The sequence below is a fragment of the Polyodon spathula genome, unplaced genomic scaffold, assembly GCF_017654505.1.
Source record: "Polyodon spathula isolate WHYD16114869_AA unplaced genomic scaffold, ASM1765450v1 scaffolds_681, whole genome shotgun sequence".
NCBI classification, from domain to species: domain Eukaryota; kingdom Metazoa; phylum Chordata; class Actinopteri; order Acipenseriformes; family Polyodontidae; genus Polyodon; species Polyodon spathula.
The window spans coordinates 1-23,151 of record NW_024472170.1 but is presented as its reverse complement, the minus strand read 5'-3'; the positions used below and the strand labels follow the sequence as shown (position 1 = coordinate 23,151).

Sequence of the window (23,151 nt, the reverse complement as noted above, 5' to 3'; positions counted from 1 at the left end):
CCCGTGTGTTCAATTAAAACACACACACAACATTGCACTTGAAAAACTGCTGCTGCTGCTGTTCTTATACTGAAACGGGAATCCCAAAACACACACACTCACACTCACTCACTCACACACTCACTCACTTCAAACAAGACAACTTATTCTGTAAGTCGCAACGCAAGAGCGCGGTGTGATTCGCATTATACGCTGTATTGCGTGCACTCAGCCCAGTCTGAATTTACTATCAACTCAGTGTGTGCAGCGTCATCACAGATATGAATGAAGTCGCTATAGCAGTCTACTATGCGAAAGGTACTGTGCTATTCTGACTGCTGGCACTGGAGAACAGCGCAGGTAAGTTATTGAAGACAGGTGTACGCACAGCAGTAAACGCTAGCAGTTCTCCTTACCTTACACGTGCAGTCTTCATTGGCTGATGATAAATCCTTTTTTTTTTAATGAAGTCCAAGTGTTCTTTTCTCACATGCACCAGGTGGAGGGGGTAGGGAGGAGAGACGAAAAACAAATCCGAGCGAGTGAATGCCGTCTTCCCCCCTCGCCTCGCTGCTTCCCTCTGTGCTGTGTTTTCGAATGGAGCTCTTTACCCCCCAGTCTCTCTCTGCACTGCAGTTTGATTGGTTAACACGGTAGCGGCGAACTCTTCAAAGCTGTATCACACACCCCCCGCCGGAGCTCCGGGGCTGCCAGCAAGACACGGAGCTGGATCAGCGCTACATTGGAGTAAGGATTCGGAGATTCGCATTCCCTGATGGGATTCCTTTCATCTGATCTCCACAGGGACAGAGGCGCACTTACAGATAGGGGTCGGAGTGTCTCCAAATTGAGGAGGAGAGAGGAAGGAAAGCGACTCATTCAGAGTTGTTTTTTTCAACTGCCCACCGGAGCCTCAGCTTTGGAGATTACCTGAAGGAAATGTAGTTCTCTGATCTCGTGTCACGAGCATAGCTATTTTGATATATTTTAATTGGATTGTATTATTTTTAAGCAGGTTTTAATACAATACGTGTGCAGCGGTGCCCTCCGATGATCGCATTCCCGTCTTTGTTTGATGTTCACTGTTCTTCGCATATGCGCAAGAGCAGAACACATTAAGAATTGCATTTTTTTTTTTAAATGCCTCGCAAAGTTGAAGCTCTTCAGCGCGCCCATCTTTCATTATTAACAAAGGTGCCACCCTAATCATTCAGCAGGAATCTGAAACACATTAAAAATGCCTTTGTTTCACTGCACTCTCTCCTCGCCCACCCCCTCCTTTCCTCCCCTACACAACTCGAAACTGATTAAAGCCGGCCTTGCGCCGGGACCTTTGTACTACCTCCCCGTGGCCTGGTTTAAATACCCCGAAATACATGGACTACCAAGTGGTTGCGTTCCTTGATCTCCAGCGTTGCAATGAACACATGAATACATGAGTAAAGCAGTACAAACTCGTTCGCTCAAGTTCTTTGAGCAAACCAATGCATGCGGAATTTGTGTTAGTGGCATATTGAGAAAGAAAGACAGAAAGAGATGGAGAGAAGATGAGAGAGAGACTGGGAGATGGGGAGGGAGGTGGAGAGATGGGGAGAGATTATTGACTGTGTTACAGAGGCCGGCCCAGGCTCTCAGAGATCTGTATATTATTGACTGTGTTACAGCGTGAGACCGCCTCGTTCTCACTGGCTGAGCTGTAATCGTGCACAGTACAATGAGGCGATTATACCGACACCCGTCAAAGTTTATACAGCAAACTGACTGGCTTAGCATAATGTTACCATTCTGTTAGAATCCGTCTTGTAACTCATAACAGACTCTGATTGAGCTCTGTTGTGCGAGTCGCAAGAGCGACATGGGAACACCCTGCTTCTGTGTTAGTAAGGGGAATAATAATAGTACGCCTTTAATATCTGTTAATGTATTTACTGACTGCATCGACCCGCTGACCTGACCATCTCTATGCAAGGAGATCCCAATGTGAGCTGTGTATACGGCACTGCGCAGCAGACGCGGGCGCGTTCGAACAGCATTGACCGGCGTTTGATTTTCAGCACCATGGACAGAGGTTTGTCTGATTTATTATCGCCGAGTTGTGTTGTTGGGAGAAACTCCAAGTGGTTCCTCATCTCCAGCAATCGTGGTTAATGCAGACAAAACATCATTTTATTTAAAAGACGGATTTGATTGGTTTTTGCATTTGTTCATATGATTGGTTATTTTTTACTCTATCGAGAAAGAACATTAAAGCCTACACTAACTTATAAGCTACGCTTACATTTTTTTATGTTTTAATGAAATCTGATATTCATATAATATTCCGTGCTTGTTTATGTGCTTCCAAATCACTTGCATGGTCGATCGATGAACTGTCATGTAAGAAGCACGTGGTTTTATCTGTGGATGAAATGCTCTGTTCAATGTACTCACACCAGAGCAGTTTCACCCACTGCAGGATTCACAGTGTACAGGTAACAAGCTCAGGTGTGTCTTATTAAACTCAAAGTAAAACCAGGAATGGATCAAACTGCCATGCAATAGAATTCTTATTTCCAACCCTGTTATCTATCTGTCTATCTATCTATGAGAGATGGAAAAAGAGATAGGATAAAAATGGAGAGAGAGAGAGAGAGAGAGAGAGAGAGAGAGAGAGAGAGAGAGAGAGAGAGAGAGAGAGAGAGAGAGAGAGAGAGAGAGAGACCGAGAGAGCTGTCCAATGTTTCAATGTGGTTCACATGACTGTTATGTATTTCTTTTGATCTGGTGTGGATCAAAACCTTTATGGGATGTTAATCATGAACCATGCAGTAACTACAGTATATATAATAAATCTATTATATATGCAGTATCTTCTCTTTCCTAGCGTGGAATTCGTTCATCACACAGTCACAAAGTCAGGTCTCATGACAAGCATCCCCTCTGTCATCCTATTCAAGATAACAAGACAGCAGTGTGATTTAATCTGCTGTGAATCGGGGAGAACAGAGCCCCTCTGCGGTCAGCCCCGGAGCAACACACCCGACACCTCATTCCTCTTCGTGTTTCATGGTTTCATTAAAAGGTCTGTATGTGGTGCTGAACTATACAGGGAGGCAGGACATGACTTCCCTTGCCGCTGTCACGAGGGCCCGGGGCAAGTCAATTAAATAATTAAGGAATCGGCAGGAACGAAGTTGTGCAATGGAGTGGATTGGTGGAGCTGAGCTAGCTGCCTGCCCCTGGAAGTCAGAGTGGCTCTCATTCACCTACAAGGGGATTCAATTGTTCTGGGAGGGAAGCATGACAATTCCTCAGGGATAACCGCCTCACAATCCTTCAGGGAGAGACGGTGCTCAGCAGCAAAGTCTGGAGACGGAAGCACCTGCCCACTGAGCGCCTGTGCCGAGCTCGCTGAGATCTGAGCTGCTGTGCATTGTGATGCTCTTTCAGCAGAGAGAGGTGCAGCTTGTCTGTATGATGCAGAGCCTCAGGTAGTGTTTTGAAGGGTTGCCAGGGCTGTGATGGAATTGTTCTTATTCTGCAGTTTCTTGTGCTGCTGCAGCCTGGGATCCTGACAGAGATTCCCTGTCCCATGCCTCGCATTGCTAATGCCATCTAAATATTTCATCAAACACTCAGAGAGAGTTTCTGAAACCCTGACACACATACACACACACACACAGATTCTCATACATACCGTACACACCCCCACAGTCTCACAAACACACAGATGTACACACACTCACACACTGACTCAATTGTTATCTATAGAGATCTGCTAAACCTTTAACAGTCTGTAGTCTATCTATCTGTATAAAATATGATCTATTTTATAGATAGATCATATAGTCAGTGCTGTCTTCAGAATCAAACACACTCCCACATATTGCTTGAGCCTCTGACAGCACAGAACGGTGCAGAAATTCCCAGTAAGAGTGCGAGGAAAGGAAAAGCACACCCTTCTCTTCAGAAACTCTAACACAGATTTGGGGACCACGGAGGTCCCGTCTGCCATTGTGCTGTAATGATAAGGCAAAGACTACAACCCAGAAGGGTCTTTTTGTCTTTTCCTTTTACAATCTGGTATTTATCTCAAACAAAGGACTGTTTCCCACTCAGGTGAAATATTCAGTCACTGAAAGCTCTACAGAACGGGTTCTGTGCATAAACAAAGGGTTCTAGAATAGAACCAAAATCAGGGGTTCTTAATTCTCAAATTCTGAAAAAATGAAGCAGCTTACTGTGTGATAGGCTTCTGTGAATGAACGAAAGATGAAATGCATGCAGGGCTCATCCCCAAACGAGCTGACAGTCCTCGTCTACACGCTTGGTATCCTGTCTTTAATTGGAGTGTCACGCTCCTTGTTTAAATTTCATCTTCCTGTGAGCTGAGCCAATCTATTCCAATTGCCCTGAGAGCCCTCCTCATGAATCACAAAGTGATATTTATCAAACTGAAAGAAATGTGACCTGCAGCCCTGTGTGTCTGATACCTAGCAAGTGTGTGCTAATTCCAAAGCAAACAGCTCATTTCAGTGCATAAGGGGGAGGTGCTGGCCGTTACAGACACATTGACATTCTCCCAGTCATAATTACATGAAAGCGCTTTCCTTAAAGATGTAGTAGCCCTTTTCTACCTACTTATTCCACTCAGCCCCTGGTCCAAGCTCTTGTTCTTTCTAGATGGTATTATTGTAACTCTCTCCTCGCTGGTCTCCCTGCTTCGGCTATTCGCCCTCTTCAACTTATTCTGCTGCTTGTCTGGTATTCTCCCAACCCCGCTGGTCTCACACTGCCCCTCTGCTTCACACTCTCCACTGGATACCTAACTCTGCTCCATCCTATTTAACACCCTTGCCTATCGCTCTAGTCATCATACTGTCCTTCCTTCCAATCTCAGCCCCTCGAGTCTTCTTATATTCTCTCTCACTCTCTCTGCTCATCCTCTACTGGCCGACTTGTCATCATCATCATCATCATAATAATAATAATAATAATAATAATAATAATAATAATCTGTTCCTAGAAGCAACAGACACAAAACAAGGAGAACTGGCGACATCTATTGGCCACCAGGTGAACTGCAAACTTACAGTGATAGCAAACATTATTATTATTATTATTATTATTATTATTATTATTATTATTATTATTATTATTATTATTATTATTTCTTAGCAGGTGCCTTTATATAGGGTGAATTACAGCTGTTACAAAATATCACATTATAAAATATTACAGTGCAAAGTATCACATTGCAGATACGAGCAGTTACAAAGTACAGTAAAATCAGTAGAAAATAAGATCTAATTTGAATAAGAGTAAGATCAAGAATGTAGTAAATAATGTTTGACAGAGCACTTAACACGAGTTTGATTGGACTAATATATATATATATATATATATATATATATATATATATATATATATATATATAATGTATGTGATGGGTGCTGAGAAATGAGGAGAGCAATCTTCTCAAAGAAGTGACGCACTGGATCTTTTTATGTAACGTCAACATTTCTTTCATGACGTACACGTGAAATGTTTTGCGTCATCATCAGCACAAACCGAGCTCGTCCCAATCAATAAACCAGTGCGATTCTCAATACCAATAATCTGCGCGAATCCTTCAGATCGCTTTCTAACTACCTACAAAAACACCCCATTTCCAAAACATGCCGGATCACATGAAGAACGGCTCTGTGGCAGATCTGTGTCAACACTAAGCTTTTTAAACATTCTCTCTGTTTACTGTAACTGTGAAAGCGCTCTGCTCATTCTCCAGTCGTGCGAGTCGGGACTCTTGTACTGAGCTGCGCTGTTGCAGAAAGCAGGCAGGGAAAACAAAATAAGTTATTTCTGACTTTATCCTGCCCCTTTCCCGTGCCGGTTTCCTGTGACCTCCCCTTTAAACAAGCTTAGGAAAAAAAAGGTTTCTGCCTTCCTTGGTATTCGAGTGCAAACCGCGCTCTCAAACAAACCCAAGTGGCAGCTGGAGCTCCCGGTCAGGGGCAGGTAGCGGGTACACTGGAGGCATTTTCTGGGGCTTATCATCTACTAGCTGGGATCACGGCCGGAGCTGAGCGACGCATCGGCAGGTAAGGTATAGGACGCAGCTGTATGGCCTCTGTTATTAAGACAAAGTGTTCTTAACATAGATACAGTATAATTAGGCCATAGAGAGAGTTTATGTGTAGTTTCTAATTGTTATACACACACACAATCATACAGTATTCTAAACACAACATAATGTTATTGTACAGTGAAATAATAGGACGAGATATCAGTTAAAATGTTTAGTTACATGGTGTCTATCTATCTAATATCTATTTATATTGCATATGTACTTAAAAAAATATTTGATTCAGTATTAAATATAGCTCAATATTTTATTATACTGTTTCAAAGTATTATAGTAAAGATGTCAAGATTACCAAACACCTTTCTGATGTCTATTCAAAGCTAGAAGTGCTTCATATATAATACACAGTATTTGCCTTGATGTATACAGCTGATATGTAGTACAGTCATTCTGAATGGGGACTGACAGGCATTGCCTGTGCTTTGCTCCCTGCAATGTAGTTGCTTTGACTCATGTGGTTTGGGTTGCATTGGCATGACTGATCTCCAAACCTGACACTGCTTTACATGGGGGTTTACTGAGTAACTATAATGTAAAAACACAGTAACTACAGATGCTTCATGTAAAGTGTTACCGATATTACCATTGAAGATAGACTGAAGGGCTGCCTTGTGTTGCAGAGCGATTGAGAGCAATGGCGGACTGGAGCTTGCTGGAGAAGCTGCTGGGGGAGGTGCAGGAGCACTCCACGGGGCTGGGGCAGGCCTGGCTCACCGTCCTGTTTGTGTTCCGCGTGCTGGTGCTGTGCACGGCTGCCGAGTCTGCCTGGGACGACGAGCAAGCTGACTTCACCTGCAACACCCTGCAGCCGGGCTGCCAGCCTGTCTGCTACGACCGCTGCTTCCCCATCTCCCACTTCCGCTACTTCGTGCTGCAGATCATCTTTGTGTCCACTCCCACCCTGCTCTACCTGGGGCACGTGGCCTGGAGCGCGGGCCGGCTGAGGAAGAGGGGGGAGGAGGAGGGGGGAGCTGAGCTCAAAGGGGTGCTGATGTTCCCCTACACCCTGAGTGTCGTCTTCAAGGTGATCTTGGAAACAGGCTTCCTCCTGGGGCTCTGGTTCCTCTACGGCTTCACTATCCAGCCCCTGTATGTGTGCCAGGGCTTCCCCTGTCCTCACCAGGTAGACTGCTACGTGTCGCGCCCCACCGAGAAGACGGTCTTCACCATCTACATGCAGGGCATCGCCGTGGTGTCCCTCCTCCTCAACCTGATCGAGCTGCTCCACCTCCTGGCTGGGGGGCTCATGAGGAAGGCTGGCAGGCTCTACTGGGGGGGCAGGCAGGCCAAGGGGCCACCGCTCAAGCCAGGCCTCCCCGAGAACGGACTGATCTGCCTGCATTCCAGCGGACCCCCCACCAGTCCCCTGCAGAACTGGGCTTGCCAGGCAGACCAAAGGACCACAGCCCCCCAGTTTGACCAGTTGCCCCAGTACGGAGCCTGCGTCGGCCCAGCGAAGGCAGCTACCTCTAATAAGCCTGTGGATCGAAGGTCGGAAAGCAGAGGCTCTGAGGCAGAGAAGAGGCAGTATGTTTAAGGCACTGTACTGTATAACACAGTCTTGGTATGGGGACTGCATGGGTGTGTTGTACAAGGCTGTGGCTGGACTGCCAGACAGACAGACATTGGGCCAGGTCCTCTGGCTAGCTCCTCTCTGAGTTTGCACTAGCCAGGGGAGCAGATAGGCGTAGTTGCTTGGTTTGGTCACCAAGTAGCTCTGTGTGCTAGCAAAACAAATGAACCAGTAAAAGTCCAGTTGGAAAAAAAAATGATAAAAACAGCGTTAAAGGGGAGGGATAGAAGCAGCGTTAAAGGGGAGGACAGATGACAATGTTTTGGAGTTTTTTGCACATTCCTAGCAGCAGCTTGGCAATGCATCCTCTAAAGAAAGCATTGGCAGGCGCTGGAGGATGGCAGCCAGGCATGTTCTGTACTGTGAGCACCTCTAACCCAGTGATTCTTAAAGCACTGCACAGTCACAGTAAAGATCCGAAAGATATCCTGCTAACACTCATAACCCTATACCAGCCAGGCCCACAGCGTGGCATTGACAGCTTAATACAAAATACAAGGATCTCGGTACCAGGTTCTGTACGGCTAGTGAAAGGTGGATAGGGTCTGAGTTTGAAAACATAGACAGATGGGAAGCGTTTTTGGTGTTAGCTCTTTTTATTTTTACTGAATGCTCCGTCCAGGGCAGAGTTTAAATGCATTATCTGAGTCACGCTGTCTCCTCAAACAGAAGTGGAGGCCCTCACTCTAGGACAGGAACCGATTGAAAAAATAGAGGATATCCTCCAGGTTTAGGATCATACTCACACTCACAGCTGCCCCGGTGTCTCGAGTTCGTTTAGAAAATGAATGCGGCGCAGGAACGCATCTCAAAGGACGTGCAGCAGATAAAGGCACCTGCTTCTGTTTAAAACTGAACACAGAGAATAAAACAGACCACAGGAGTCACTTAACATCCTGACTGAACATTCAGGGCCCCCTGTCTTTAGGGTAAGAACTGGGATTTGATGCATTTGTTGATAATGTTATTAAATAAAACGATGGAAGTGAAAGAGTTGCTTTGCCGTTTGTCTTTCTCTCTCATGAAACCTCTCTTCTTGTGAGCTGATTGGTCAGCAACAGGAAATGGCACATGAGGATTTGTAAAACACAAGGGATTTTCATGGTCCAGATTCAACAACAGCATCAGGATACTCATCCATCACAGAAATACAGCACGAAGAAAAACAGCCGAAACGCTGTAGCGAATTAGTAGAACAGCAAGCTTTCAGCTTGTCAATTACTTTTCTTCTTCATTATATATATACACGCACACACACGCGCACACGCACACACACACACACACGCACACACACACACACACACACACACAGCCATTGTTTTATTAAGTTTGCAACTTGCTGAGATGATGTATAGAAACTACCTGCAAAATACTCCCAGTGGAAAACGCTGCTTTGCATACCTGCCAAGTGTCCCGATTTCACTGGGAGACTCCCGATACCGAGGGTGAATCTCCCGTCTCCCGATGAGACTAAAAAAACTCCAGATAATTTAATTTGCCTAATTTAGATTGCATTATTACCTTAAGCAAACAACTCTAACAAGCGCCCGCCCGCCGTCCTACGATAACGACGCCACAATCGTTAATCAGCGTCCAGGCAGGATTTTAGCTTCGATGAACCTGTAAGCGTTCTCCAAGGAGCACGGGACTATTGATTTCCAGCCCTTTCCCGGAGTCTCTGTGCTGACCACAGACTGCTGTCTGCTTTGAGCAAAACCGCGGGCACTGCCAGGCACCTGCGGGCCTGCTATTCAGCTTTCTACACTCTGTCATAACAAAGCAAATTGTAATGTGTTAGTGTTGGCTTTGCAATCCGCAGTGCTACAGGTAAAGAAACACCGTCTGATCCCAGGGTTTAACGACGCTGTCTTTGGCCTCCGGCATCGTTTAAAAGGCATTGCAATTGGACTGTGATGCATGTTTTGCTGAAGCCAGCGGTCTCTGTTTATGTTTGGCCAGTCCCTTTGCTGCTGTGGACAGATTAGCCTCATCCAGCGCTCCTGCTGTCAGTGCAGATCTCACAGGTTAGCGAGGTGTCTCCACAGCTGTGAGCACTCTGCCGGCTCGTTTCCTGAGCTGAGACCTCGTCCCGGGGTCTGCGCTGGTGCCTGTGGGTGTTATCAGCTGGGCAGGCCCGCCGTGGTTATCCTGCACAAACACGCTGGCATGTTTCATTCCACTGCTCATGTTTTCTTAGAAGGAGAAGCGGAGGTCCAGTTGAGTAAATGAAACGCTGTTCCAGCACTGATAAGAGTCTCTGTTAGGCTGCCGTTAGCAGTTTAATGTGCTAAAATAATAAACACACATCCAATAGATGAAGGGGTTGAAGCCTGCAGGCTGCATTAATATGCCGGGAGAAGTCAGGCATTGGGGGTAGCAGTGCTCATACTGACCCGCTCTCTGTTTCTGTCAAGATGTCAAATGCCTTCAAGCAAAAAGGAGCCCATTCATTTTGATGTGGGATGCAGACAGATTGAACAGATCACAACCTAATCATTGCTCATGATGCCTGACTTATGGCGCACCCTGTGGATTTCTGTATTATTTTAACAATTCAATATCTTACATTTACTAAAAGTACTATTGCAATGCCATTGTAATTACACTATTACACCAGTACTTAAATGCGCACACACTCACACACAGGCACAAACAAGCAGGACTGAGGAACTCTAATAAGCAGAGGGGCAGGCTGCTCTACAGCGTTGCACCTGCACAGATGTTTCAGACTCTTTCCAAGCTCGGGCTCTTTTACTCTGCATGAGACTGGGTTTTGTAGAGCTGTAGTGCTAGGTGACCAGCACTCAGGTCCACTGTGCACGAATATCACTGCGCTGTGTTGGAAACAAAAAGAGACGATTTACTGGAAAATGCTGAAAGCGTGAAGTGCAGTTACCAGGGAGGTCTGAGGAGCAGGCTTGGCAGAGGAAATCAGTGCTGAGGTCGCACAACAATGCCAGGATACAGGAAACAATAACGAGGGACAGCCTGAGGTTTCCTCTGGGAGAGACTTCCACACAGTGAGGGGGAGACTGGCAGAGAGACTGGGAGAGGGAGCCGGCACTGACCGGAGACAACGAGGAGACAGGGGAGCTTAAGTGAGGGACTGGGTGAGGAGAACAGGGACTGGGAGAGAGCATCATGAGACTGGGGGAGGAAATGGGCAGACTGGGACAAGAGAGGCCATTGCTCAGAGAATACTGGTAGAGCTGGAGGGATGGAAGACAGATCAGACAGGAAACTAGGAGACTGGGGAGACATCTCCACTGTGCTGGGCTACAGGTATTAAGAGTCTTCCTGTCTGCAAGTGTCTCTGTGTGTAATTGTCTCTGATTGTGTATTTGTGTGCTTTTGTGTGTGTGTGTGTGCGTGTGTGTGTGAGTGTGTGTGTGAGGGAACAGCAGCTGGACTCTGTTCCCAGGCTGTTTATTGTTATCCTGGGCAGCACCTAGCAGAGGATCATCAGGTCTCAACAATGGAGCCGCGCTGCTAGCATTGTGCAGCCAGGCGCTCCATTGTCTCCACAGCACTTATCTGGAGGGAGGGCTTTCCGACTCTCTGTGGCATTTATCATCCGCAAATACACACACACACACACTGAGACACACATAGATACTGACAAACACACACAAACACACACACACTGAGACACACACAGATACTGACAAACACACACAAACACACACACACTGAGACACACACATTGAGACACACACAGATACTGACACACACACACACTGAGACACACACACTGAAACACACACACGCTCACAATCACACGCACGCAGTCACACGCACGCAGTCACACACACGCTGCGCTCTTGTGTTTTGTGTTACGACTCAGTTAGATGCCACTGAAAGCCTGGTGAGGTTTGTTTCTGACTCTCATTGCCGTGACACTGTGGAGCTCCTGGGTGACACTAGACTGTTGCTTTTCCTGAAATGAACACATTATTAATCAGCAGCTTGATTGTGCTGCCCTGTACTGTACACTTCCTCCTGGGAGGCCCTGCAAACAAACAATACAGAGATCAGAGTGGCTGGCTGGCCTCACATTACCCCTAGGGCTCCCGTTAGCACGGCAGCATTCTCACAGCGAGCCACACACTTTATCTGAGTCCTGAGCCTGATACTGACATTTCCTTCACTACAAATGATAGAGGAATACTTCTCGTTAGAACCCACAGAACTTTCATCCACCAATCACGAAGCTCCTTTAGCTGACACACAGTCCTGCTCTAACACTGAGCCTGTCTGTTCTGCTGCTGCACTGCTCAGTGGAGCCTGCAATGCAGCAGCCGATTCCAGAAGCAGGCAGGCAGTGTTCTTGGCAAGGCTGAAAGTTGGCACAGTGTTCCTGTCTGCTGAATATCCAGGTATTACACTAATAACAAGCATGTGAGTAATATACACAGGCTGGCCAAAACAGACAGCTCACATACACAGCGAGCGCACTGTCTGAGCGGTGTGTCTTGCCTAAAGGTTATAGTGGCCACTGTCACCTCAGCTTTGCACGGCGTTTGCAATCGTCAGTGGCTCTTATTGCAGTCACCACAATCTGTTTACTTTTCAATGCAGGCTGTTTTGCATTGAATTCTAGTTTCCAGCTGTAGGCTTGTGTAACACATGCTAGATATATCTTTATGTTAGTGTCAGCGCCATCTAGCGAACATCAACCGTGGATAACAGTTTCCATTTGTGCTTCCAGCAATACAGAGCAGTGCACAAGATTACTACAATGCCACGACCATAAACAGACACTGTGACTGCTCAGGACTTCCACTGGCAACTGCAGCCCAAGAGCAACGTGGAGGCTTGTGAAAGCAAAAGAAACAAACTTACAAAACGAAAATGCAAACGGAAGCTACTCCCAGATAGAGGACAGACAAGAGACAGACCCCATTTCTCTCTCTCCAGGTTGGCAGTGCCTGATCCTGGCTTGCTGCTTGCCTGTCTGGGATCTTCAGGAGTCGAATCGTCGAGATGAAATACCAAATACAGAGGAGTCCGGGCTCTCATCCAACGCTGCTTACACCATGAGCGATGGAGCCCTAGATAATGCAGCCAGGGTAATCTAAAAGACTTTGCAGTGCCAAAAACAGCACAAGAAGCAGCAAAGCCTTTCTAGCTAAGAGATGGAAAGAACACCCATTGCATAGCAGTTTGAGCCATTCCTGGTTTTACTAGGACTTCAAAAAGACGCACCTGAGCTTGTTACTAATACAGCGTGGCAAGTGCTATGCACTGTCGGCATTAAAAATAAACAAAACAGCTTTCTTTATAAACTGCTTTTATTTCATATTTCTTTCCAGAACACCTGTAATGCCAGCAGGCGTGTCTGTTGTTCGCCTCTGTTTCTTGCAGTACTTGGTAGCTTTCATCAACGCAGAGCAGGCTGGCTTATTCAATGGCAGGATGCTCCACTCAGCACTTGCATCCTTTGGGGAGAAGTCATCTGAACATAGCAAAGTGACTGCAGGGGAGTCCTGCTTACCGGGGGACCTCCTTCGTGAATGTGGGCAGACAGCGTTTAACAGAACAATAATCAAGGCTCTGAAAATGACTCATGCATCCTGGAAACAGCGCACTGGCTATTCCCTTCATCGCAGCCTGGGTTTGTTTTCCCCAGAGAAGAAATGTTCTCCCCACATTCCACAGTGATGCCACACTTGCAGTTCTCCCCGGTCCAGCCCGGTTCCCCTAGCTCTTCTCGGGACGGTTCCGGTTCAGAGCAGCTTTCGGTGTGAACTCCAGCCTGTCTTTGAGGCTGGTGACCCGAGTGCCGTCGCCCCCGCTCAACTCCTCCAGGCGCCGGTCCTCTCGCAGCTCCGCCACGCTCTGCTCGTCCGCGGGAGGGGGGGGGGTGCCGCGGATGAACCACTCCAGGTGGTACCCCACCGCCCCGACCACGAAGGCCACGGGGAACGTGATGTAGGGGGCGTAGGCGCGGGCTGCAGTCCAGAACACAGGCCACATGGTGAGGACTGGGAGGGGAGAGAGAATGTGTAGATGAGGCGAAGGGAGTGGGGAAGAGGGGAGGGCAAATGTACAGAGGGCAGAAAGGAATACACTTATTTATTGATCCACAGGGACAACTGTGATACATATATTGTTGTATGAGACCATTTTAAAGCAATTTTCGCTTAGTAGCTTATATCTACGTTGTTCAGATATTGTGGGTTGAACTGTCTGTGCACAACGCTGAAAATCCCTTAAAACTGTCCCCAGCAGAAGTTCTTTATAAAGCTGCTTCCAGAAAAAAAGTCCTGTTTTTTTTTCACGTCCATTAAGTTTGGTCGTGAAGTACTCTGGTAAAAACCCAATTGAGAGCCCCAGGGCTCGCCAGCAGTGGGGTCCGCTGCGTTACTCTCAGTGCAAGCGACGCTCGTCACTCGCAGGTACCCTGTCCCGTGTTCGCTGAAACCGACTGCTTTACACAGACCAGGGGCTGCTTTCATAACAAGAAGAAGAATAATAATCAGAGTAATCCCTCTGGCATAACGCACACACGTGACTCAGTCCTGCGATTCGTGCGGTGCGATCAGCGTTTATCTGTCGCGTTGTTTGCTAACAGGGTTACACGCTCTTGCATTTGTAAAACAGTTAAGAATGAAGAGTCATGCACGGGGTTTAGAGCGGATATAACACACAACATCGTAAATGCAGCTCCCATTCATTACACTGAAAACTCACACTTCACCGCTGTAATGCGCTTCCCAATTAGAAAGGCTGCTGCTCTGTGGCCCTTCCTTCAATGTCATGAACTCGCCTCTCTGTTCAACAAGCCCCAAAACACGAGCACCAGCTTCCGCTCCGCGCTGGCCACGCTTCTACGAGTTGATTGGTCGCAGCGGAGAGCTCCTCACCTGTTTGATTGGCTTTCTCTGCTGCTAATTTTCCAACTCCCGCCCCGCTCCGTGTCCACGCACAGCGTACGAGCGACACCCAGTGGCAGCAAGCACAAACTGAAAGCGAAACCCGCTTAAAGTATTATACTGCAGACAAAAAAACCAAAAAACAATTAAAAATGAACAAACAGTAACGCAAACAGCCTGCAGACCATGAAATAACGACACGTGGACAATGAGCGCGTGTTAGCAAAAACACAGCAACTTTATTAACTCCGAAAACAAAGTGTCATTAAGATTTGCAGGTTGGAAGTATAATATTTATTGATGTATAAAAAGCATTTGATTACAGCACAGCATAGATCTGGACCACAAGAGCACGCCCATCTATTTGCAGCATCACTTGTTTATTTATATATTAATTAGCAACCTCATTCTGCAGAACAGTCAGGCACATTACGCAGCTTCACTGGCTCACAGACAGTTTTAAGATCGGTACCTATTTAGCGTTACATGGTTTTTCTATGGTCACGAAATGCACGCTGCCGAAACAATGGAGACTGAGGCTCCAGCACTGACACTGTAGATGCTGCAGTCTTTCACGGGGTATACATTTTAGCAGGTAACATGAGCAGTATTTGACACAGTTCCAATAGTTTCCGTGCTAGATGCACAGATCTCTGTGTGTGTGCGTGCTAGATGCACAGATCTCTCTGTGTTTCTGTGCTAGATGCACAGATCTCTGTGTTCGTGGGCTAGATGCACAGATCTCTCTGTGTTTCTGTGCTAGATGCACATATCTCTGTTCGTGGGCTAGATGCACAGATCTCTGTGTTCGTGGGCTAGATGCACAGATCTCTGTGTTTGTGGGCTAGATGCACAGATCTCTGTGTTTGTGGACTAGATGCACAGATCTCTGTGTTTGTGGGCTAGATGCACAGATCTCTGTGTTTGGCAATTTCGAAAGTCAGATCTGATTTGCTGCACTTGCACTGTTTGGGTTTCAGTTTTTTATTTCATTATTTAAAAGGTTTATTCCTTCATTGCTCATTTATTAGATGGCTCTACCACACCCCAGAAGTTACCTCTGAACATTCACCTGCAATGACTCACTTTAAACATAACAAGGAAACAGGGAACATAAAGGGGAGTACCTCTGGAACTGAAACCCTAAAGACCGAGTCCCGTAACCCCAGCCCTAAAGACCGAGTCCCGTAACCCCAGCCCTAAAGACCGAGTCCCGTAACCCCAGCCCTAAAGATAGAGTCCCGTAACCCCAGCCCTAAAGATAGAGTCCCGTAACCCCAGCCCTAAAGAGCGAGTCCCGTAACCCCAGCCCTACAGACACAGACTCTTTTGAAAAGCGTGCAGTGAAGTTCAATGTGCTCAATAGCTTCTTGCTGCCAGATTGAGCAATGCAGCGTTACTAGAAGAGGCGCCTCAAGTAGGGTTGGGATGCACATGGCTTTTTCATGTTCGAATATTCTTTCATTTTGAATAAGCTGGGAAACAAAGTACAGCTGGTGCCATACTGTGTTTAAATCTCTCTGGAGGAAGAAACGAAAACACCAGTCTGGCACCGGAATTATTAATGACTCATCAGAGAAAGGGAGAGAGGAGCGCTGTGCTGTTTATTCCATCAGCGAATGTAAACGTGGCTTTGCCACTGAATACATTTCAAGCAACGTCTGTCTGAATGTTCGATTCCCAGCACTACTTGGAAGTGTGTTAATGCAACAGCCCCCCCTCCCCGCCCCTCTGGAGCGTTCCCGTGCAGGGTAAGTGCGGTCCGGTCCTGGGGGATCACAAACACAGCTCTCACAGCAGGCGGGTGATGGAGGTGGAGAGGAAGTCCTCGTAGCTCATCCTCACGCTGCCAGTCATGCCAGTGTCTTTCTCTCGGAAGGCCCCGGTTATGCTCTGCAGCTGTGTGCACACCTGGATGAAGCGGTCCAGCTGCATGGAGGTCTGCCTCCCCCGGGACACCAGGCTTTGCGTGAACTGAGGGCTCAGGTTGTACCCCATCTGGGACAGGGCTGGAAGACAAGGGGAACGGGTTTAAAACGTGGGCAGGAACCAACCGCTCAGGATGGAGCCTCTGAAAATGAAACTTTCCTAACCTTATTATTGATTGATTTTATTATTAATAACTTCAGAATTCTAAAGTTGAAACTGTCAGAAACCGCGACAAGCAAACAAACGTTTAGGCGTCTAGCTGATTTAATTTCTTATAAATATTACCTTCAGTTATTTGAGGAATACAAACACCTGATAATGCATTACCATGCCTGCTGCCTGTGCCCCCCACCCCCCCCAGATAAGACTCCTGTTGCACAGCAGTTTCACCCATTCCAGGTTTTACTGCAACCTTGATTAGCCCCGGTGTGTCTAGGTAACAAGCTCGGGAGTGTCTCACCAGGAACGGATCAAACTGCTATGCAATGGGAGTCCCATCCCTGGCCCCCTCACTCAGTCACTCACCCTGGTGCAGTTCATTGGCACTGATGGTCCCTGAGCGGTCGCGGTCGAACTGCTGGAACAGAGTCTTCCACTGCTGCATGAACCCCCAGAGACTAGAGAACCCAAACACATCCATCTTCCCAGTGTTGCTCTTATCAAACATGTCTGCAACCACAAAACAAGCAAGGCTTTAAACAGCGCGGGCTGCCCTGACTGAGCCCCTGCTGCCATCACAGAATCCTGGCTGAGTCGCCATGCAGCGGTACTCACTGATCATCATGAGGCACGTCTCGTCGTTGAAGGCTGACCAGTTGGAGTTAACCAGGGCCTGCTTCAGCTCCTTCAGGGTGATCGAGCCGCTGTGGTCAGTGTCCACGGTCTGGAACCACTGGAACGCTTCGGGGTCGACGCCAGGGGGCACATTACCTGGAAACACAAACACACAGGGACACGTCACTCTCAGCTCACCAAACACAGACAGGAATGGGTTTACCATCCAAGTACACAAGCGTTTTGGCCACCGCCTTAAAAACATGAGAAACTTTATGAACGAGAGGAAGCTGTTTGGCCTGTCGCTGTTCCAGTGATTCCGTATCAACAGCTACGCATCCTCTGGTCCTGGTTTCTGTGCTGTGCTGCACTTGGACTTACTGGTTAACTCTGTAAACTTCTAAGATTTTAAAAACATCAAATCAACATATAATCTCACCTCCTCCCGGAGCTTGCTGTCCCTGGTGCTGGCCGTAACCTCCATAGGGGGCACCAGGAGCTTGCCCGCCGAAGTGCCCCCCTCCTGGTGCTGCCCCTCCGTAGGGGGCCCCCGGGGCCACTCCCCCTGGGCCCCCGTACTGCCCCCCAGAGCCAGGAGCAGGGCCTCCGTGGTACTGCCCACCACCTGGGGGAGCCGCTCCCCCGTACTGACCCCCTGCAGCTGGAGGAGGCGCAGTACCCCCGTAATAACCACCAGGGGGAGCTGATCCCCCGTACTGACCCCCCGCAGCTGGAGGAGGCGCAGTACCCCCGTAATGACCACCAGGGGGAGCCGCTCCCCCGTACTGACCCCCTGCAGCTGGAGGAGGCGCAGTACCCCCATAATGACCACCAGGGGGAGCTGATCCCCCGTATTGACCCATGTGTGGAGAGGCAGTACCGCTGTAAGGACCACCAGGGGGTGCTCCGGCCCCATATTGACCTCCTGGAGGCGCCTGTCCACCAGCAGGGGGCTGTTCCGAGTAATAGCCCCCTCCAGGGGCCGGACCTCCTGAACTGGGGTAACCCTGAGAAAGAGAAACGAAAAGGAAATAGAAATCCTGCTTTAAAACATCCCACAAAGGCTTTACAGACGACCTTTCAACTGCTGGTAGCTCTTTAACATCTGTACAAGATTTAAAAGTGATTCATATTAATTAGGTGTGTTCATTATATACTGTGTAAATGACCCGTCACTAATGGGAGTGTATACAGCACTGTGCTTGAAGAGGGGGTTTTGTGTAAATGTATATTGTAAATAGTGTGTGTTTATTGTAATTAATGAATGAAGTACCTGGCGCTCCTGGGAGAGCCTGTCTGCTGTGTGTGATTACCAGCTGTGCAATCTAATCAGCAGGTCTGTTCCAGAGGGGCATCAGGTACAAAAAAAGGTTCCAATTATTCACCTCAGGGCTGCTGCAGAACCAAAGCCAACTGGGCTGGAGAAGCTGAAACTCTCTGGCCTGTGCGTGCGTGTGACTGACACACACAGAGGCTGGATATGGAAGAGGGAGTAGCCAAAGTCAAAACTGCCGACAGCCAGGTGGTTTATGTTTGAACAGAGATTAGCTCAGAGATGGTAGATCCCACCAAGGTTTTCCTACACTGTGTATGTGCTCCTGTTGCTGGCTGTGTCACGTGAGCTGTTGACTGTGTTGATGTGTAAATAAATCCTGTTCGCCTGCGGATGCATGCAACCACACAGCTACAGACACAAGCATGAATGCCCTCTATCTTTAGAATATATATATATATACACACACACACACACATACACAGTGTATACTGCACTACTAATAAGTATTTGTAGATATAACTTGTTGCAATCCTAACTTGTTGCATCCTAGTTCATATTGTATTCTAGTGATCTTATTTGCGTTTGCTGTAAACGACACTGTATTTAAATATGAACCTTGCACTGTAACAGCTGTAAATCGCTCTGGCTGAAGGCGTCTGGCAAATAAAAAAATAACAATAAAATAAATCAACGTGTGAAGTCGTGTTTACTGTAACACTGAACCCTGCCTGTTTACTGCAGTCTTCCAAACAGGGTTACATCCTTCTGTGCACCCCAAACCACACACCACACCGGGCTGGCTCTCCTTCGCTAGCCTGGACCCTGGAAGCAGCCTCCGTGAACCCAGCAATATACCGGATAATCAGTGCAATGATAAACTGGCCCGCTGCTTGAGGTCACCCCGGATCTGACAGCTCTCTAAACACACATATACTGCACAGTGAACACGACGGGAGGGGGTAATTATCTGCTTTATTTACTGTGGATAAGCGCCTTAAAATGCATGCAATGCACTGAAACCAAAACCAGTTAAAACCCTGAATCGCGGTTTGCATCAGAGTTCATGCACTCTATACAAGAGCACACGTTTACACCTCTCTGTTACAGTTTAAAATAAACGCACATTCCAATTTCAAGGTTTGTTTTTTAAAGCAGAAGTAGAACATAACTCCGGGCGCTTCGTCTCGTCTTTAAAAAGTATTAAAAACGACATTAATTTCAATCTGAAAACACCCCAGCCCGGAAGCGGCGCTTACCTGCCCGTAACTTGCCATTTCCGTGACGTCACTGCTGACGCGGTGGAGTAGAATGTATAAAACGCCCCGCCCGCTGACACTGGATTGGTCAGAGGGAGTGTCAATCAGGCTTACCCGGACTGGCGCGGATGATCCTTGATTCATACCCGGACTGGCTGCTCTTTCCACTGTATTTAATGCACTATTTCATGTATTATGCTGCTATCCTGTATTCTGCTCTTTCCACTGTATTTAATGCACTATTTCATGTATTATGCTGCTATCCTGTATTCTGCTCTTTCCACTGTATTTAATGCACTATTTCATGTATTATGCTGCTATCCTGTATTCTGCTCTTTCCACTGTATTTAATGCACTATTTCATGTATTATGCTGCTATCCTGTATTCTGCTCTTTCCACTGTATTTAATGCACTATTTCATGTATTATGCTGCTATCCTGTATTCTGCTCTTTCCACTGTATTTAATGCACTATTTCATGTATTATGCTGCTATCCTGTATTCTGCTCTTTCCACTGTATTTAATGCACTATTTCATGTATTCTGCTGCTATCCTGTATTCTGCTCTTTCCACTGTATTTAATGCACTATTTCATGTATTTGCTGCTGTATTCTGCTCTTTCCACTGTATTTAATGCACTATTTCATGTATTATGCTGCTATCCTGTATTCTGCTCTTTCCACTGTATTTAATGCACTATTTCATGTATTATGCTGCTATCCTGTATTCTGCTCTTTCCACTGTATTTAATGCATGTATTCTGCTGCTATGCTGCTCTTTCCACTGTAATGCACTTTTCATGTAATCCTGTATTATGCATTTCTCTGTATTTTGTAAGTATTGTTTTTTACTATGCATTTCTCTGTATTTGTAGTATTATGGATTTTCTTGTTGTTGCTGCATCTTGTAAAGCGCTCTGTGATGGCGCGCCCCTATGAAAGGCGCTATATAAAATAAAGATTGATTGATTGATAAGGGTTTTGAAAGTGCAGTGTGATGTGTGTGACCTCTAAGGAACACACCCTCTGGTTTTCATGACATTTCATTTTTGTGTTATCTGTTTACTGTCCCGTGTCGTGTGCTCTTCTTAATCTCCACTTCTCACTGTTTCTGCGCTAATGGACCTGTGGTATGTTCTGTCAAACTCCCCAGTGAGTTTGTCAGAGATTTTCCGTTGCTAATCTTGAAGTCACTATTCCAGTGTTCATTGATCAGGCTTGCCGAGACTTGCTCAGAGACTGGCACACAGAGGAACAGCGCGCTGGCGACTCAATCATGCAGATATCCAGGAGCGCAGCAACAGAGCGTTAGCATCACACATCGAGGGTTAATAAACACACAGTACAAAACAAACAGCACGCAGATTCATTTGCGCTGCAGGGCGTTGTTTCAGGAAGGCACAATGCAGACTGATTGTACTGTTAATCATCACAAGCTCGTGACATGCTTAGAGTGGATGTGTCCACATATCTACTGATACAGAAAACACTGCTCCCAAAATACATGAGAACCTGCCAGGCACAGAACTGCTAAGATTACATACAAACCAAGCACACAGAGAGGCAAGCCAGGACACGCAGGGACGTGCATTGTGTGAGTAACAGTGAGTAAACAGTCATACATATTGTACAGTGCAGTGTTACATTTACAACAGCATTAATAATAATAATAATAATAATAACAACTAATTCAAAGTTAAAGTCCAGGCCTGCTCCAGAGCTGATGAGACCCCCAGCTCCAGCTTTTATTATTATTATTATTATTATTAGTTTTTATGGTACATTTTCTCAGTCTTGGTGTAATAATAATACGCAGTTAACTGTACAGCAAAATACATTTCAAGAAGGAAAAATAATATATAACAATTGAGTACTGGGACTAACATCCAAATGTTTTTATTAATTGATTAATTAATGAATTAATGAATTAATTTACATGTATTTGAGGGGGAAAAAATCTGTCTATCTAACAGAAGATCAACATGTTTTTACCTGAACTGCACAAGATTATATGTATATATTTTTAACTGTAACTGCTGTGTGGCATCCTTCGTTTTGTAATGAATTCACAGGGTAAAGTCAGGACTTTCTTCTCCCGGGACACTTTAACAGTGTTAAATACAATGACTGAGATAACGCTTTGCAAATTAACAAATACTGAAATACATGTCTGAATCCTGAACAGATATCAGCACGTGACAATACTGTGTTTGTTTAAATTGTGAAGAGCAGGAAATAGTGGAGGCACTCTAGAACCTCAGCCCCAGGTCCAGCATCCTCAGCTCCAGCTCCACTCCGGTCCAGCATCCTCAGCTCCAGTTCCGCTCCGGTCCAGCATCCTCAGCTCCAGTTCCGCTCCGGTTCCAGAGCTTCGCTCCGGCTCCAGGCTCATGGCTAACCCTGCCTCGTACCTCCATTCAGCACGTCTACTCAATACAGTCCAACAAAAGAGGAGTGTGGCACATAAACCACCCACCAGGGGGCAGAAGGGTTGCTGAGAGCAGTTTTGCCTGAGCTGCACCGTGCTGAGTTATTGTTTTTTGTTGTTCAGCGTTTGGCACAATGTTTGGTATTGCAAAGTCAAGCCTGCCTCTCATGCAGAACCTAATCCTTTGAATACCAGACTGTGAAACCTTAACCACAAACTCGGTAGCTGAAAAACTAACGGTGACTACAATTAATAAAACACAAATAAGAATAGTAATACAAAATAATGGTGCGTTCGTTCAAACATGAAACAGTGGCACTGTGTAACACAGATGCTGTTTAACTCAATTGTAATCCAGTTTTAATTGAACCATGTTTTAACATGTTCAATTAATGTTTAGATCCTTAATATAGACCCTAACGACTGACACCCTAAAATGAAAAGGGCTGGACTGAGCATTAACTTTAGGATACCAAAGATTAAATACAAATCAGTATTTTTTCGGTTATGTATCCACCCGAATCATTCCAGTTTCAGCTGCGTTAAAGGTGAGCTGAGCAGCACTTTTAAAAAGGTGACGGAAGGTTTGCTTCAGGTTGGTGAAGCAGGACCTGCAGTGCAAAATGAACTGGATTGGGACTCACCGGAGACGATCCCAGTTTAAAGGGTGGAATCGTCTTTGCCTTCCTTGGCGCTGCTGTTGTTGAGTGGGACGGGCTGGTAGAGCTGGATGAGGCCGGGCTGGCTGGACTCTGACAGGAGATACCTCTCAGCCTGCCTCCTCATCCTCATGATCTTCTGGCAGCGCTTGCCTACCAGGTAGAGCATCTCGATGACGCACATGAAGATGCATAGAGCCGAGGTGACCACCATGAAGATGGTGAAGATCTTCTTCTCGGTGGGTCGGGAGATGAAGCAGTCCACCACATTGGGACAG

At 46.6% G+C, this 23,151-nt stretch overlaps 3 protein-coding genes across 3 annotated transcripts; 1 reads left to right on the top strand and 2 right to left on the bottom strand.

Moving 5' to 3' along the window:
• Positions 1 to 5,724: 5,724 nt before the first annotated feature.
• On the top strand, positions 5,725 to 8,873 carry gja4 (gap junction protein alpha 4). Its single transcript, XM_041240775.1, has 2 exons — positions 5,725 to 6,059; positions 6,724 to 8,873. The coding sequence occupies exon 2, from the start codon at positions 6,738 to 6,740 to the stop codon at positions 7,638 to 7,640; it is 903 nt and encodes a 300-aa protein (XP_041096709.1). The 5' UTR covers positions 5,725 to 6,059; positions 6,724 to 6,737; the 3' UTR covers positions 7,641 to 8,873.
• A 4,076-nt stretch (positions 8,874 to 12,949) lies between these two features.
• Positions 12,950 to 14,514, bottom strand: smim12 (small integral membrane protein 12). The gene is made up of 2 exons (XM_041240777.1): positions 14,370 to 14,514; positions 12,950 to 13,660 (listed from the first exon to the last, which is right to left on the bottom strand). Exon 2 carries the CDS (start codon positions 13,650 to 13,652, stop codon positions 13,377 to 13,379), a length of 276 nt encoding a protein of 91 aa, XP_041096711.1. The 5' UTR covers positions 13,653 to 13,660; positions 14,370 to 14,514; the 3' UTR covers positions 12,950 to 13,376.
• Positions 14,515 to 14,765: 251 nt separating this feature from the next.
• On the bottom strand, positions 14,766 to 19,846 carry pef1 (penta-EF-hand domain containing 1). The gene is made up of 5 exons (XM_041240776.1): positions 19,787 to 19,846; positions 17,694 to 18,261; positions 17,255 to 17,410; positions 17,006 to 17,149; positions 14,766 to 16,560 (listed from the first exon to the last, which is right to left on the bottom strand). Exons 1-5 carry the CDS (start codon positions 19,802 to 19,804, stop codon positions 16,343 to 16,345), a joined length of 1,104 nt encoding a protein of 367 aa, XP_041096710.1. The 5' UTR covers positions 19,805 to 19,846; the 3' UTR covers positions 14,766 to 16,342.
• Positions 19,847 to 23,151: the final 3,305 nt, after the last annotated feature.

What these genes read in the sequence shown, in the direction of transcription:
- gja4 (XM_041240775.1), top strand. Translation starts at nt 6,738, where the DNA reads ATGGCGGACTGGAGCTTGCTGGAGAAGCTGCTGGGGGAGGTGCAGGAG.
- smim12 (XM_041240777.1), bottom strand. Translation starts at nt 13,652, where the DNA reads ATGTGGCCTGTGTTCTGGACTGCAGCCCGCGCCTACGCCCCCTACATC.
- pef1 (XM_041240776.1), bottom strand. An exon ending in ACAGCAAGCTCCGGGAGGAG is followed by an intron (nt 17,411 to 17,693) that starts GTGAGATTATAT and finishes TTGTGTTTCCAG; the next exon opens with GTAATGTGCCCCCTGGCGTC. An exon ending in GACGTGCCTCATGATGATCA is followed by an intron (nt 17,150 to 17,254) that starts GTGAGTACCGCT and finishes TTGTGGTTGCAG; the next exon opens with ACATGTTTGATAAGAGCAAC.